Here is a 13,972-nt window from a genome sequence, read left to right as displayed (position 1 = left end):
TTCAACAACAATTCAATCCGGGAAATCACACTGGCAGTGGCTAAAATTGATTTCTTACCTCAAACGAAGCCTCCCCTCGCGTTTCCGAGATCACCGCTAGATTCCCCTCGAAATTCTCTTGAAGTTTGCCTTTTGAATCACTTAATTTGGATTCAAAATGAAGGAGCAATCTTGAGTTGAAGTTGAACAAAAAAATTGGACGAATTTCGTTTTTAAATTCTGGAAATTTCCAGATATCACTCCTCTGCCACGTGTCGTCACGTGGCTCTGCCACGTCACCGCCGCGTCAAAATTCTACAACCCTTCAAACTTAAATTTCGATGTTTCGGACTCGTTCGAAGTCGGAAAAATACAAACCTTATATGGAATCTGATTGGAAATGATATTTCGGACTCAACGGTGAAGGCGGAATTTCCATTTGGAGCTCGCTTCGACGAAAAGTGGGTCCCACACCCAGTATCGTTTTGAACCAGATTCCACAATTGCCATCTAAAGCCTCGGGAAGTGAACAAAAGGTCGTTCTAGACCAAAATCAATATTCCGAAGCTAACCTAGCTGTCAGAATTTTCATATGAGCACAACTTCCAAGAAGGTTGACCAAAGTCAACTTTTCAAGTCATTACATCAGAAGCCTTCATGGATTTTAAATTTTATTAAAATATATGCATAAATAAAGGATAAAATAAAAATAAATGCACGATTTATATATATAGGATAAAATTAAATTTCAAATAGTCGATATAAATAAATAGAAAACTATTTACAATTCAAAATCCCACAATAGTTTTAGTTTCAAAGAAGTAACACACGTTCTTCAAAATTTCATATCCTATATTTGAAACCATATTTCCATAAAATACGACTAAAAAATAAAATCGCTTTTTTAAAATTTATTTATTTACCTTACTTAGATGTTAAATTATTATATTAAAAAACTTCAAAAAAAAAAACGTAGTTGATTATAGATATTAGAATAGTATAATAACAAGTAAAATTGTGTACTAAAACATTAAGTTAATATGATCATATAAATAGTAATAAAGTAGTATTATAACTATTTATTTATTTTTAAAAAAAGTGAAGGATAAAATTTTGAAATTACTAATTAATATAGTTCATTTAGTCTATAATTAATATAAATTACTAATAATGCTATTAAATTATAATATGCCAAGAATCATATTTGCTAAATTTCAAGCCTAGTGTTAAACCTCAATCCCTCCAAGTATCTCAAATCCAATGCTAATCATATAATATACCTCTAATAATTTATTACTTATCTCAATATATTAAAACTAGATTTACCATACGACAAATAATTAATAACAATTGAATTTAACCGCTGGTTACAAAACCAGTTGCGACCCTCAGAAACAAAAGGGCTTCGCCCTCCATTAATGCACCTCAATATGACCCCCAAATGTTTTCCCTGAACCTCATTAATTACAACAATTATACTACTAATTTTAACAATGAACAACAGGTCCCAATCACGAAGAAGACAAACTGAATTATCTCCTACCATTATATTCCAATTAACTAACATCTATCCCTACCACTTTTGCACCATACTATCCTACTAAATCTTAAGAAAACATAATATCTTTATTATAAAAATTCAATAACACAATTTGGTTGAAAGTTTCACCTGAAATACACGATTCACGAGCAACTTTTCTGCCCACGCCGCCGGTACTCATTTATATTTATTTTTTCTCCAGTTATGATACAATACCCGCTAATCCCTCTAACTTAATTAAATACATGGCCAAGTGGTAACTATTAATTAGGAATGTGACCCACTAACTATTCAACTATAATACTCATTTAACAAAAATCATCAACTAGATACTCATAGTTACCGAATAGTTTAAAATCCTCATTTAAATTTTTTGAAAAGAGTTAGAATAGTCCTAGTTCTCAAAACGACCTAGCGGGTCGTTACATCACCTACCACTTAAACAAACGTTCGTCCTCGAACGGTAAAAGAATAGAACGCACCTGAACGCTCAAAAAGCTAAGGATATTTACTCCTCATGTCTGACTCGATCTCCCATGTAGCCTCCTCCATTGGACGATGCTTCTATTGAACCTTTACTGAAGCAATCTCTTTCGACCTCAACTTTCGAATTTGCCTATCCAAAATGGTTATCGGCTCCTCCTCAAAAGTCAAATTCTGATCAAGTAATACTGAATCCCATTGAATCACATGAGCACCACCCTGATGATACTTCTTCAACATCGAAATATGAAATACGGAATGAACACCCGACAAACCAGGTGGCAAAGCCAACTGATACGCCACCTCACCAATACGCTCCACAATCTCAAAAGGGCCAATATACCTTGGGCTCAACTTGCCCTTCCTTCCAAATCTCATCACACCCTTCATGGGTGAAACCTTCAATAGAACCTTCTCTCCAACCATAAACTCCAAATTACACTTTCCGATCTGCATAACTCTTTTGCCTACTCTAAGCCATGAGAAGTCTATCTTGGATCATCTTGACCTTGTCCAAGGACTCCCTCAGCAAATTTGTACCCCACGGTCTAACCTCAAATGCATCAAACCAACCAATTGGAGATCGACATCTCCTACAATATAAAGCCTCAAAAGGTGTCATCTCAATGCTCGAATGGTAACTATTATTATAAGCAAACTCCGCTAATGGCAAGAACTGATCCCAGTGACCACCAAAGTCAATCACACACGCCCGCAACATGTCCTCAAGAACCTGAATAGTACGTTCAGACTGACCATCAGTCTGAGGGTGAAAGGTTGTACTAAGATCCACCCGAGTGCCCAACTCCTTCTGCATAGACCGCCAGAAATGAGAGGTAAATTGTGTGCCACGATCGGAAATAATAGAAATGGGAACTCCATGCAAACGAACTATCTCTCGAATATAGATCTTGGCTAACTTTTCTGAATTATCTCTCCTGATATATATAGTTAGTGCCATACCTAACTTTATCTTTTGTTAGCAACACAAATTGTTGTTGTGTCCGGAAAACTAATCCATCGACCTAAGTGTTATTTTGCTATCTAATCTAGACGTGTGAAAACCGCCTGAGGAAACGTCGAACTGTTAGTATTAACTATTAACTAGTAAGTTATTTGAATCTTCACCTATGTATCTAGTATAGCAGTCGTTTTGGCTGCTGGAAAATTGTGGTTAAACATATGACTAATATTTTGCTTGTTGATTCTAGTGTTAACATTAGTATTATGTGCTAATGTGTGTTAATCTAGTTTATTTGTGTTTGTATTTTCGTTTTCAAATGATGGAGGTGCTCAACCATTCGAGCAAAGTTTCACTTGCTTGGTCATTTCTATCGATATTAATTACTCCATTTCGTTCACTTTTACTTGTCCATTAACGACTTTAGATTCGACCTCTTACTATCTTCGACTTTGTTGCTTTCAAGGATTTCGCCCTTTATTGTCTTGTTTCTGGAGTGGTAAAACCATGTTCATGTACCAATTGTATTTTGAGTAATTTTATTGGTGATTAACAATAATATACTGGTAGAATGGTTCAATAAGATCGATGGCCTAAAGTCAACTTTAATGAGACATTTATTGTTTTGTGGTCAATCTTTAAAAAGAAAAATTAACCTAAAAATCTATTATAGGTAAGAAATGGACTTCAATTCCTTTTAAACTAGGGATTTGAGTCTCGTAATGATATTTTGTTTAACTATGGAGTACTTTCCTCTTTGATTGGTCATGTGTGTCTCAAAATCGAATTAATTGGGAAATTCAATATAAATATCAAACATTGGATAAAGAAAATCTGACACCTTCAATATTATATATGTTAAAATATCATCTCTGAGCTTTTCATACATATTTTAATTTCCTTAAATACAAATTCTGGCTTAGATATCGATTACGTCTACTTAAGAAACGAAAGATAATAAAATTTTAACATCCTTCGAGTTATTATATTCTAATTTGTAACCCATCAATTCAAATTTTTGACTTTTTGTGCATTGTGTTAATTTTAAATCACTTTGCCTAATCTTGCTAAAATATTTTCTTTCTTTATTTTTATTTGTTAAATATTTTAAAAATAATTTTTTTTATTTATTTATCATTTTGAAGCAATTTTATTTTACTTTTAATATTAATTATTTATTTTTTCAATTACTTCTTAATATCTAAACTATACATTAATTAATATAAATATAAGTATTATAAAAAAATATTCATATTAATCATCGTGAATTCATAATAATCAATAATCATCATGAATTTTACCTATAAATCTATTATAGGTAAAAATTGGACCTCATTCTTTTTAAACTAGAGCTCTAAGGTTTGACTTTTAGAATGATTTTTTGTTTAGTTAAGGAGCACTTTCCTCTTTAATTGGTCCTACGTGTCTCATATTCGAATTGATCGAGAGATTCAATATAAATATCAAATATCGAATAAAGAAAAACTAAGGCTTTCAAAATTCTGAAACCTATAGTTTTCGATTTAGTCGCTTTAGTGACTTGACCCTTTAGCCGGCCCAGCCTTTTGATATCTTATTGGTTAATGGTGAAACCACATTAATGTACCAAATGTCTTGAGTGATTTTAATAGGTGATTAACATTAATCTCCTGACATCATGTTGGTAATCTATATATATATATATATAAAGCTGGATATAAACAATCTGATGTGGCACCCTTCTATGATCAGCACTTGATTTATCTTTTATCTCTTTTTTTTTTCTATTTTTTAATTAACATTTTAAAAAACTTAAATGTCTTACCCAATTAATCACCTCCTCTTAAAACATCCCTTAAATTACTATACATTTAAGTAAATGAAAGATGAAAAAACAAAAAAAACTTTTCATTTTCAAAGCAAAAAACTTTTCATTTACCAAAATTGTAATAATTTTTGCCTATAAATTAAAAAGATTTGAGTATCCATAACCAATAACAATGAACTCCATGATTTCACTATTCTTCTTCCGTTTCTTCTACTTCTTCACATCTATCAATTTATAATATTAAAAAAAACTATGTGTACCGTTCTATTAATATCCGTGAATGTCAACATTTGCTATTACATATCTATTGGCATACATAATTCTACTCCATCCAAAAAAGAAGTGGAAAAGAAAGACAGAGTATATTATTATAAGAAGAAAGGTCATGCAACAAACATTTTTTCTCAAAATAATAGACTTTTTGAAAGGATATTATACTATAATTCCATTTACAAAAAAGATACATGCTGAGAAAAAATTAACTTGATTGAGAAATTTATAGGAAGAGTGATGAGTGTTCAAAGGCCAAGAAAAATTATTTAGAAGAATTTTCTATTTATGGAATTCATATTAAATTAAGAAAAGAGTAAAGGAAGAATTATTTGAAGAAAAAATCAATTTATTTATGGAATTCATAAAATTAGAAGGAGAATAAAAAAAATTATGATTTGAAAGGAGCCAAAATTAGTGCTCACATTATTTATTTCAACCTTTTTATTCTATTAATTTCTTTTTTTATTACAAGTATTTTCTTGATTTATATTTTATTTATGTGTCTGTAATTTAAAGTTTAATTCTTTAACATATATATATATAAATATATATATGTACACCCCCGCTACAAATTTGTGTAGTAATATTCAATGACACACTTAGTTTTTGTTAAATGTCCAAATAATATTTAGTGAATGGGACCATTTCATTATTTATGACTATTAAAATAATTAAAATTTTTACATTTATTCATATTATAATAAAAGGAAAGCAAAGAACTCTTATAAACTAGTTCTAATTAGCAATATATAAATATATAAATACTACTTAACGGTATAACAATTTTTAAACTATAAATAAGATATTTGTTATTTGTCTCCTAATTTTAGAAGACGAAAATTTTTATCTTATAGTTTTATATTTGAAATGATTATATTTAATTACTTTCATTATCAATGCCATCAATTTCTTTTTCTACCTTTCCTTAATTTCATCATTAATGCCATTTACCTTAATTACTCATTTTCCTTTGTTCTTTTTATCTTCTTTTATTTATTTATTTAACCTAAGAAATTAACTATTATAACTTTATAAGCATTGTATTTTATTTTTTACAAAATTTAATTTCTCATTTTTTTGAATTTTTACCTCATTTCTTCTTCTAAAGATCTATATTTATATATAATACTAAAATTGAACAGTAAAAATTTGAAATGACATGTCTCATTGGATAGTATCACTATTTATTTTTCATAATTTTAATTTTTTTTCTTAATATTTTAATCAAAAAATTTATAAAAAAATTATATTTACTTTCTCATTAATTATTGACATTTATTTCATTTTTCAAATCTCTTTCTTTTCTTCTCCTTCTTCCATCTTCTTCCAAATTAAAAATAAATATAATTTTCTTCATTATCGTCATTTATTTCCTTAAAATGCCTCTCTTGCCACTTCCTTCTATCTTTTTTTATACTTTAAATAAAATTATCTTAATATACTCAACTATTAAAATTCCTTATATGAGTAGAAAATCATGTAATAATTGAGAATATTAATATTGATTAGTATAATTTAACCTTTTTCTCAAATTTTTATTTAGAATTTCAATAAAATCTCCTCACTTCATTTCTATAACCATAAAAGTAGTTATTATACAATTAAGAGTGTTAAATTACATTTAAATTATTATTTTATATTTTATCCTTTCAAATTAAAGTGAGGTGGCATGTCTCATTGGGCAATATCACTATTTTTCTTTTTTCTCATAATTTTGAATTATTTTTTTAAAAAAAGATGATCAAAGAAATTGTGAAAAAAATCTATTTCTTTCTTCATTAATTATTAACATTTATTTCTTTTCTCTCTTTTCTTTTTCTTCCGTTTTCTTTCAAATAAAAGATAATGTTTTTTTTTTCTTATTATTGCTATTTATTTCATTTCCTTAAATGCCTCTCATTAATCTATTAATTTTTTTTGCTATTTTCTTCTCTTTATTTTTTCTATAAATAAACTTTCTTAACATACTCAATATTAAAATTTCTTATATAATTATGAGGTTTAAAAAAAGAGGAAATCATGTATAATAGAGAATATTAATATTGAATGAGTAATAATTTAGCTGGTATATCAGGTTTGTATATATTTAGAATTTCAATATAATCTTCTTCAATTCATTTCTTCAATCATTCAAATAAGGTGTAATGTTTTAGAAATTGTAACCAATCAATCCATGAGTTCCAACAAAAATATTTATATTTATAATTTTATATTTTTATCTAGATTAAATTTATAAAAGAAATATTTATTTATTCACTAGGCATTAGTATGTAACATTAGCATAAAATAGATGTATTTAATTAAAGGAAAAATTACGAGAATATACTAGTTAAGACTTTAAATTACACAATATTATTTTAGTCTTTTTATTTATAACATTAACATTTTAATTATAACTATGAAAACTTATTATAAAATAAATAGCTACACAATTTAAGACCTATTTTATTGGTTAGTGACCTGATTTTATGGGAATATATTTTACCTTTTATTTTATTTAATTTTAGAATCTCAATCACAATTATATTTGGATAATTAAATGACATTCATTGTACTTTTTATTGGTATCAATATTGGATTGTTGCACTAATTTTATATTTCAATATCATCTTTATCAAGACAAATTTGTCTCTCCTTCTTGAAAATATTAAGCAACAATTTATTTTCAATCATTTTCTTCTTTTCAAAATCATCTCTAATAACACAAATAAATTATTTTTGCTTCTTTGAAAAATCGACTATGAGTAGAAAAATTGCTATAGATAATACTCTCAGAAAAAGTCCCGTTTAAGGAATATCTCATTAAGAATTTTGATTTTTCTTCATACTCCCCTCACCCCCCTCAAAATTACACATTTTTGAGGAAAAACCACAAAAATATACTATTTAATAACTTAATTTACATAATATTATTTTATTTTTTTTATTTACAATATTAACATTTTGATTCTTCGTAATCATAGGTTCATACAATATTCAATCATGCATCTTAACCTCAATAAATGAGTCACATATAATATTTAATTATAATAATATTGACATTATCTACGATAAGAATTACATAACTTAATATATACGTATAATACACATGTCGTCGAAAAACTAATATAATAAAAAAGATATAACACAACCTTATCAACATTGAGGTAGTAAAGGGATGGTGAGTGTTCAACATCATCAAAAAAACTTGCTAGGTCCACAATCATCAAAATTTAATCATACTTTGTTGTTTGATTATATTCCCTATTAATGGAGTCCGGCAGAGATGAGAGGTTCACTTAAAAAAAATATATTATTTATGTACGATTATTTATTTTATCTATATAATTACATGTTGAAATATCCTTTGACTATTTTCTATATTTATTTTTCATACATATTTTAATTTTCCTTAATAAAAAATTTAACTTAGATATAGATTGCGTCTAAGTAAGAAACTATAGATGATAAAATGTTAACGTCCTTCAAGTTGTTATATTCTAACCCATCAATTTGAATTTCTGACTTTTTGTGAATTGTGTTAATTTTAAATCACTTTGCCTTATCTTGCTGCAACCATATCTACTAAAATACTTTTTTCGTTTATTTTTATTTATTAAATATTTTAAAGATATTTTATTTATTTATAATTTAGAGCAATTTTTTAAATTTTACTTTTTATATTAATTACTTTTTTTTTTCAATTACTTCTTAATATCTACACTATACTTTAATTAATATAAATATTATAATGAATTTCATATTAATCATCATGATTTTTTTTATATAAAGTCAAAGTGGACGGGGATAACATTTTTTAATAGTTTTACATGTCTTTTTCATTTTCTTGAAATGACAAAATTAAATATGTTTTTGGCAGAAAGAACAAAGATATTGTTTCAAAAATAAAAGTTATTATTTTATGTTAAGATATTCTAAAAAGAAAAGTATGTGATTTGAGATTTTGTAAATCTTGAACTCCCATAAGAAAATATTTTATTTATATATAATTAAAGTTATTTTATACACATATATATAATAAATATTAATTTTTTTTATATATATTTATTTTTTTATATTTTAAATTCACTTAAATAAAAGTTCTGACTTTACTGTTATTATGTCAAAGTTATTGTAGCTAATGTTGACATTCTTCTTATCACGTTCTATTGCTTGCCTACTAAAACTTCAATAAGGTTGAAAATAATATAATTATCATATTCCTCTCTACAATAATTACAATTAAAATAATTCGGCAAACAAAGCAAAAACAACGGCTCCACATAAAATATTGTCACTAAAACGTACGACACAAATAACATCTTTCTAGCTGCCTACCTCATTTTTGTCCATAAGTCAATTGAATTACTCTTTTCGTTTATTTTTACTTATCGCATTTCATTTTATGAAAGTTAAATTATATAATTTTGATTAATATTTTAAAATTATATCTTTTAATTATATTAATATGAGAAGAACTGTGACTTAGAGTATTTTTTTTTATAATTTTTAAATATTTAAATTTTAAATTGGAAATGCGAAATTAATTAAATTCAATTTAACTTAAAAAATTTGAGCAATCTTAATTATAAAGAATTGAGCAAAAAACTTATATAATAGATTATAAGATTACTTTGACTATGTTAAATGATAATATGTATATAATCTCAAATTTATGTTTTATATAAAGTTTAATTACAAGAATTAATTTCAACTAAATATTTATTTTTTATTATTTCCTTTTAATAACAATAATATTGTCCCTGACTGAAATTTGAAATAACTCAAAGCTACGATAAATAATATAGCGTACCAAGGTATAATTGAATTCAATTTATTTGTGATACCATTATTATAGTAAATTAAATAAATTCATTGTTATTAATGTAAAAAAAAAATACATAATATCATGTCCACAAATAATAACTCACCTAACATAAGGAACTAGAAGAAAAAATTAGCCTATTTCGAATAGTGTAAGAAATATTTTTGGCCTTTTCCCAATTTGTCTTTGCTACAAAAACCCACTTCCCAAAAAACAATCTATAAAAAAGCATATGCATCAACCTTTTGAAGAACTTATAATTGAACCAAAAATAACCATCCTTTCTCTTACCAAAAATGGAGTTTTTCAACTTAATCTCCATTTCCCTTTTTGTATTTTTCCTCTTTTTATTAAAGAAATTGAAGAATTCCAATAGCCAAATTAACAAAAGATTGCCTCCTGGTCCATGGAAATTACCATTTGTTGGAAGTATGTTTCATATGGTTGGTGGACTTCCACATCGTGTCCTTAGAGATTTAGCCAAAAAATATGGTCCAATTATGCACCTTCAACTAGGTGAAGTTTCTCTAGTTGTTGTTACTTCTTCTAACATGGCCAAACAAGTACTAAAATCTCATGACCTCGCTTTTGCATCTAGGCCAAGACTTTTGGCCTCCGAAATTATCTTGTATAATTGTACAGATATTGCATTTTGCCCATATGGTGATTACTGGAGACAGATGCGCAAAATTTGTGTCTTTGAAGTGCTTAGTGGAAAAAATGTTCGGTCAGTCAGTTCAATTAGACAAGATGAAACTCTTCGTCTAGTTGAATTTTTTAGATCATCATCCTCAGGTGAGCCAGTTAATGTAACAAAAAGGATTTCGTTATTCACAAGCTTTATAATATGTCGATCAGCATTTGGGACGATATTCAAGGAGCAAGATGAATTTATACGAGTAATGAAAAATGTGACATCCTTATTGGAAGGGTTCAGTGTGGCTGACATATTTCCATCATTGAAATTTCTTCATGTGTTAAGTGGAATGAAAGGAAAAATGATGTATCTCCACCATAAGGTAGATACCATTGTTGAGAATGTTATAAATGAGCACAAGAAAAATCTTGTAATTGGGAAGACTAATGGTGAATTAGGAGGTGAAGATTTAATTGATGTACTATTGAGACTTATGGAAGATGGAGACCTTCAATTTCCAATCACCAATGACAACATCAAAGCTATTGTTTATGTAAGTACTTAGTATATACTATATAATTTTGCCTAATTATTATTTAACATATACTTGAGGTGTGTTTGGTATGAAAGAAATATATTTTGGATTTTTTTTTATAAAAAGGAGTCTCTTACTTATTTTTTGACGTTTGATAAATAAATAAAAATAATTTGTATAATTTAGGTAAATATTATCGCGATGAAAATAGAGAGTAGGAGTGTATGGGTGATGGTGATAGGGGCTATAGTGTTAGGGGTGGTGGTATAGGAGTTTTGTCAAACAATTCAAACGATTAGATAAATAACATGTGTGAATGAATTTAACCTTGTAACTTGCTCTCAAATGTAGGACATGTTTGCAGCAGGAACAGAAACAACATCAACCACAATTGACTGGGCCATGGTGGAAATGATTAAGAATTCAAATATACTTTTCAAAGCTCAAGCAGAGGTAAGGGAAGCCTTTAGAGGAAAAGAAACTTTTGATGAAAATAATGTTGAAGAACTGAAATATCTAAAACTAATCGTTAAAGAAACTTTAAGACTCCACCCTCCGCTTCCACTTATGCTCCCAAGAGAATGTAGGGAAGTAGTAGATATAGATGGCTATACTATTCCTTCGAAAACAAAATTAATAGTTAATGTATGGGCTATCGGAAGAGATCCAAAAGATTGGGATGATGCAGAAAGCTTTAAACCTGAGAGATTTGAGCAAAGTTCGGTAGATTTTGTTGGTAATAATTTTGAATTTCTTCCATTTGGTAGTGGAAGGAGGATTTGTCCTGGAATATCATTTGGTTTAGCTAATGTATATTTGCCTTTGGCTAACTTATTATATCACTTTGATTGGAAACTTCCNGTGTGAATGAATTTAACCTTGTAACTTGCTCTCAAATGTAGGACATGTTTGCAGCAGGAACAGAAACAACATCAACCACAATTGACTGGGCCATGGTGGAAATGATTAAGAATTCAAATATACTTTTCAAAGCTCAAGCAGAGGTAAGGGAAGCCTTTAGAGGAAAAGAAACTTTTGATGAAAATAATGTCGAAGAACTGAAATATCTAAAACTAATCGTTAAAGAAACTTTAAGACTCCACCCTCCGCTTCCACTTATGCTCCCAAGAGAATGTAGGGAAGTAGTAGATATAGATGGCTATACTATTCCTTCGAAAACAAAATTAATAGTTAATGTATGGGCTATTGGAAGAGATCCAAAAGATTGGGATGATGCAGAAAGCTTTAAACCTGAGAGATTTGAGCAAAGTTCGGTAGATTTTGTTGGTAATAATTTTGAATTTCTTCCATTTGGTAGTGGAAGGAGGATTTGTCCCGGAATATCATTTGGTTTAGCTAATATATATTTGCCTTTGGCTAACTTATTATATCACTTTGATTGGAAACTTCCTCCCGACATTAAATCAAGTGATCTTGACATGACTGAGTCGGACGGAGCAAGTTGTACTAGAAAGAGTAACCTTCACTTGATCATGACTCCCTATCAACCTTCTCAAGAGTGACTCAATGGCATCAAACTTTATTTTAAGAAAGATTTAAAGTAATTTTTTTTTACACTAATGTAGTGATTGCCTTATAAAGCTCATTACGTGTAACGTGTTACTTCTCCCTCTCCCTCTTGCTTTTAATTTTTTCTTCTTATGGTATTGTATGCTTTCACTATTTGAACATATATATGTACTAGATATGGGATCCCGTGCCAGTACGGGGCCCAATATATGTTATTGTTTCTGTTTTAATTTATGTGGTACATATAAACTTTGAAGTTAATCAACTTTTTAGTATGTTTTTATATATTTTAAGTTGCTAATTATTTTTATTTAGAGTATGTTTTACATAAATATATTATAAATCACAATAAATAACAAGTTAATTTTTTTAAAAAAACTTATAAAAAATTCATTGACTTTTGAAATTTCATTTGTTTCACATAAATCAGGACAAAGCGAGTAATATATATGAAAATGACATAAAACGTACTATAACTCACAATCATTAGCAACTTAAAATATCTATATATCTATATTTCTCTCAATTTATGTGGTATAGATGAAATTTTGAAAGTTAACAAAAACTTTTTATATGTTTTCAAATATTTTAAGCTATTAATTATTATGATTTATAATACTTTTTACATAAAAAATTTATTTATATAAAGTATAAAAGAAAATTTTTTTTAAAAGGAAACATAAATGCTAGCAGGAGTCCAATCTATGTTAATTTCTATGTTTTAATTATTGTAATACCGATTGAATTTGGAGAGCCAACTAAATTTTTTTAAAGGATTTTTTTTATAAATTTTAAGTTGTTAATTATTATAATTTATAATATTTTTATTAATTTTAAACCAATATATGTTTTTCTCTGTCTCAATTACATGAGACATATGGAATTTGGAGAGTCAACTAAAATTTTAAAATATGTTAAGTTGTTAATTATTATACCTTATAGTACTATTACGTGATTTTCAAATAAAATATGTAATTTTTTTATTTCAATTTATATGTCATTGATATAATTACATATATTAAGTAATAAAGAATTAATGTCTAAATTATGTGACACCTATGAATTTTGGAGTGTAAATCAAATTAGTTATATGATTTAAAAAAAATAAAGCGGTTAATTATTACAATTTATAATACTTTTTATATATTTTTTAAATGATATATATATATATATATATATATATATATCTTTATGATATTGATATTAGTATTATAATAAATTAAATTTTATTATTTTTAAATTTATGATCTCAATTGTCAGCCTATGCCACATTATAAAATGTTCCAAAGTAGATATTAGATTTACAAAAATGTCGATGCCAACTAAAGTAATAAAATAACATCTAAGGGCATGAACCTATATATGTATATATAAAGCTGAATATAGACAATCTGATGTGACATCTCTCTATGACCAGTATTCC

The 13,972-nt window shown here is 27.4% G+C and overlaps 1 protein-coding gene across 1 annotated transcript; it reads left to right on the top strand.

Annotated features, from left to right (window-relative positions):
- The first annotated feature begins 10,055 nt into the window (after positions 1-10,055).
- Positions 10,056-12,697, top strand: LOC125850226 (premnaspirodiene oxygenase-like). The gene is made up of 2 exons (XM_049530092.1): positions 10,056-11,037; positions 11,922-12,697. The coding sequence occupies exons 1-2, from the start codon at positions 10,144-10,146 to the stop codon at positions 12,540-12,542; spliced, it is 1,515 nt and encodes a 504-aa protein (XP_049386049.1). The 5' UTR covers positions 10,056-10,143; the 3' UTR covers positions 12,543-12,697.
- Positions 12,698-13,972: the final 1,275 nt, after the last annotated feature.

The sequence above is a fragment of the Solanum stenotomum genome, unplaced genomic scaffold (genome assembly GCF_019186545.1).
Source record: "Solanum stenotomum isolate F172 unplaced genomic scaffold, ASM1918654v1 scaffold15493, whole genome shotgun sequence".
In the NCBI taxonomy this organism is placed as follows: Eukaryota; Viridiplantae; Streptophyta; class Magnoliopsida; order Solanales; family Solanaceae; genus Solanum; species Solanum stenotomum.
Note: the sequence above shows the minus strand (reverse complement) of the source record. Positions and strands in the feature narration are given on the sequence as shown.

Bases quoted from the DNA above. Each gene is read 5' to 3' on its own strand.
- LOC125850226 (XM_049530092.1), top strand. From the start codon at position 10,144: ATGGAGTTTTTCAACTTAATCTCCATTTCCCTTTTTGTATTTTTCCTC. The intron at 11,038-11,921 runs GTAAGTACTTAG...TCTCAAATGTAG, and splicing joins ACATCAAAGCTATTGTTTAT to GACATGTTTGCAGCAGGAAC.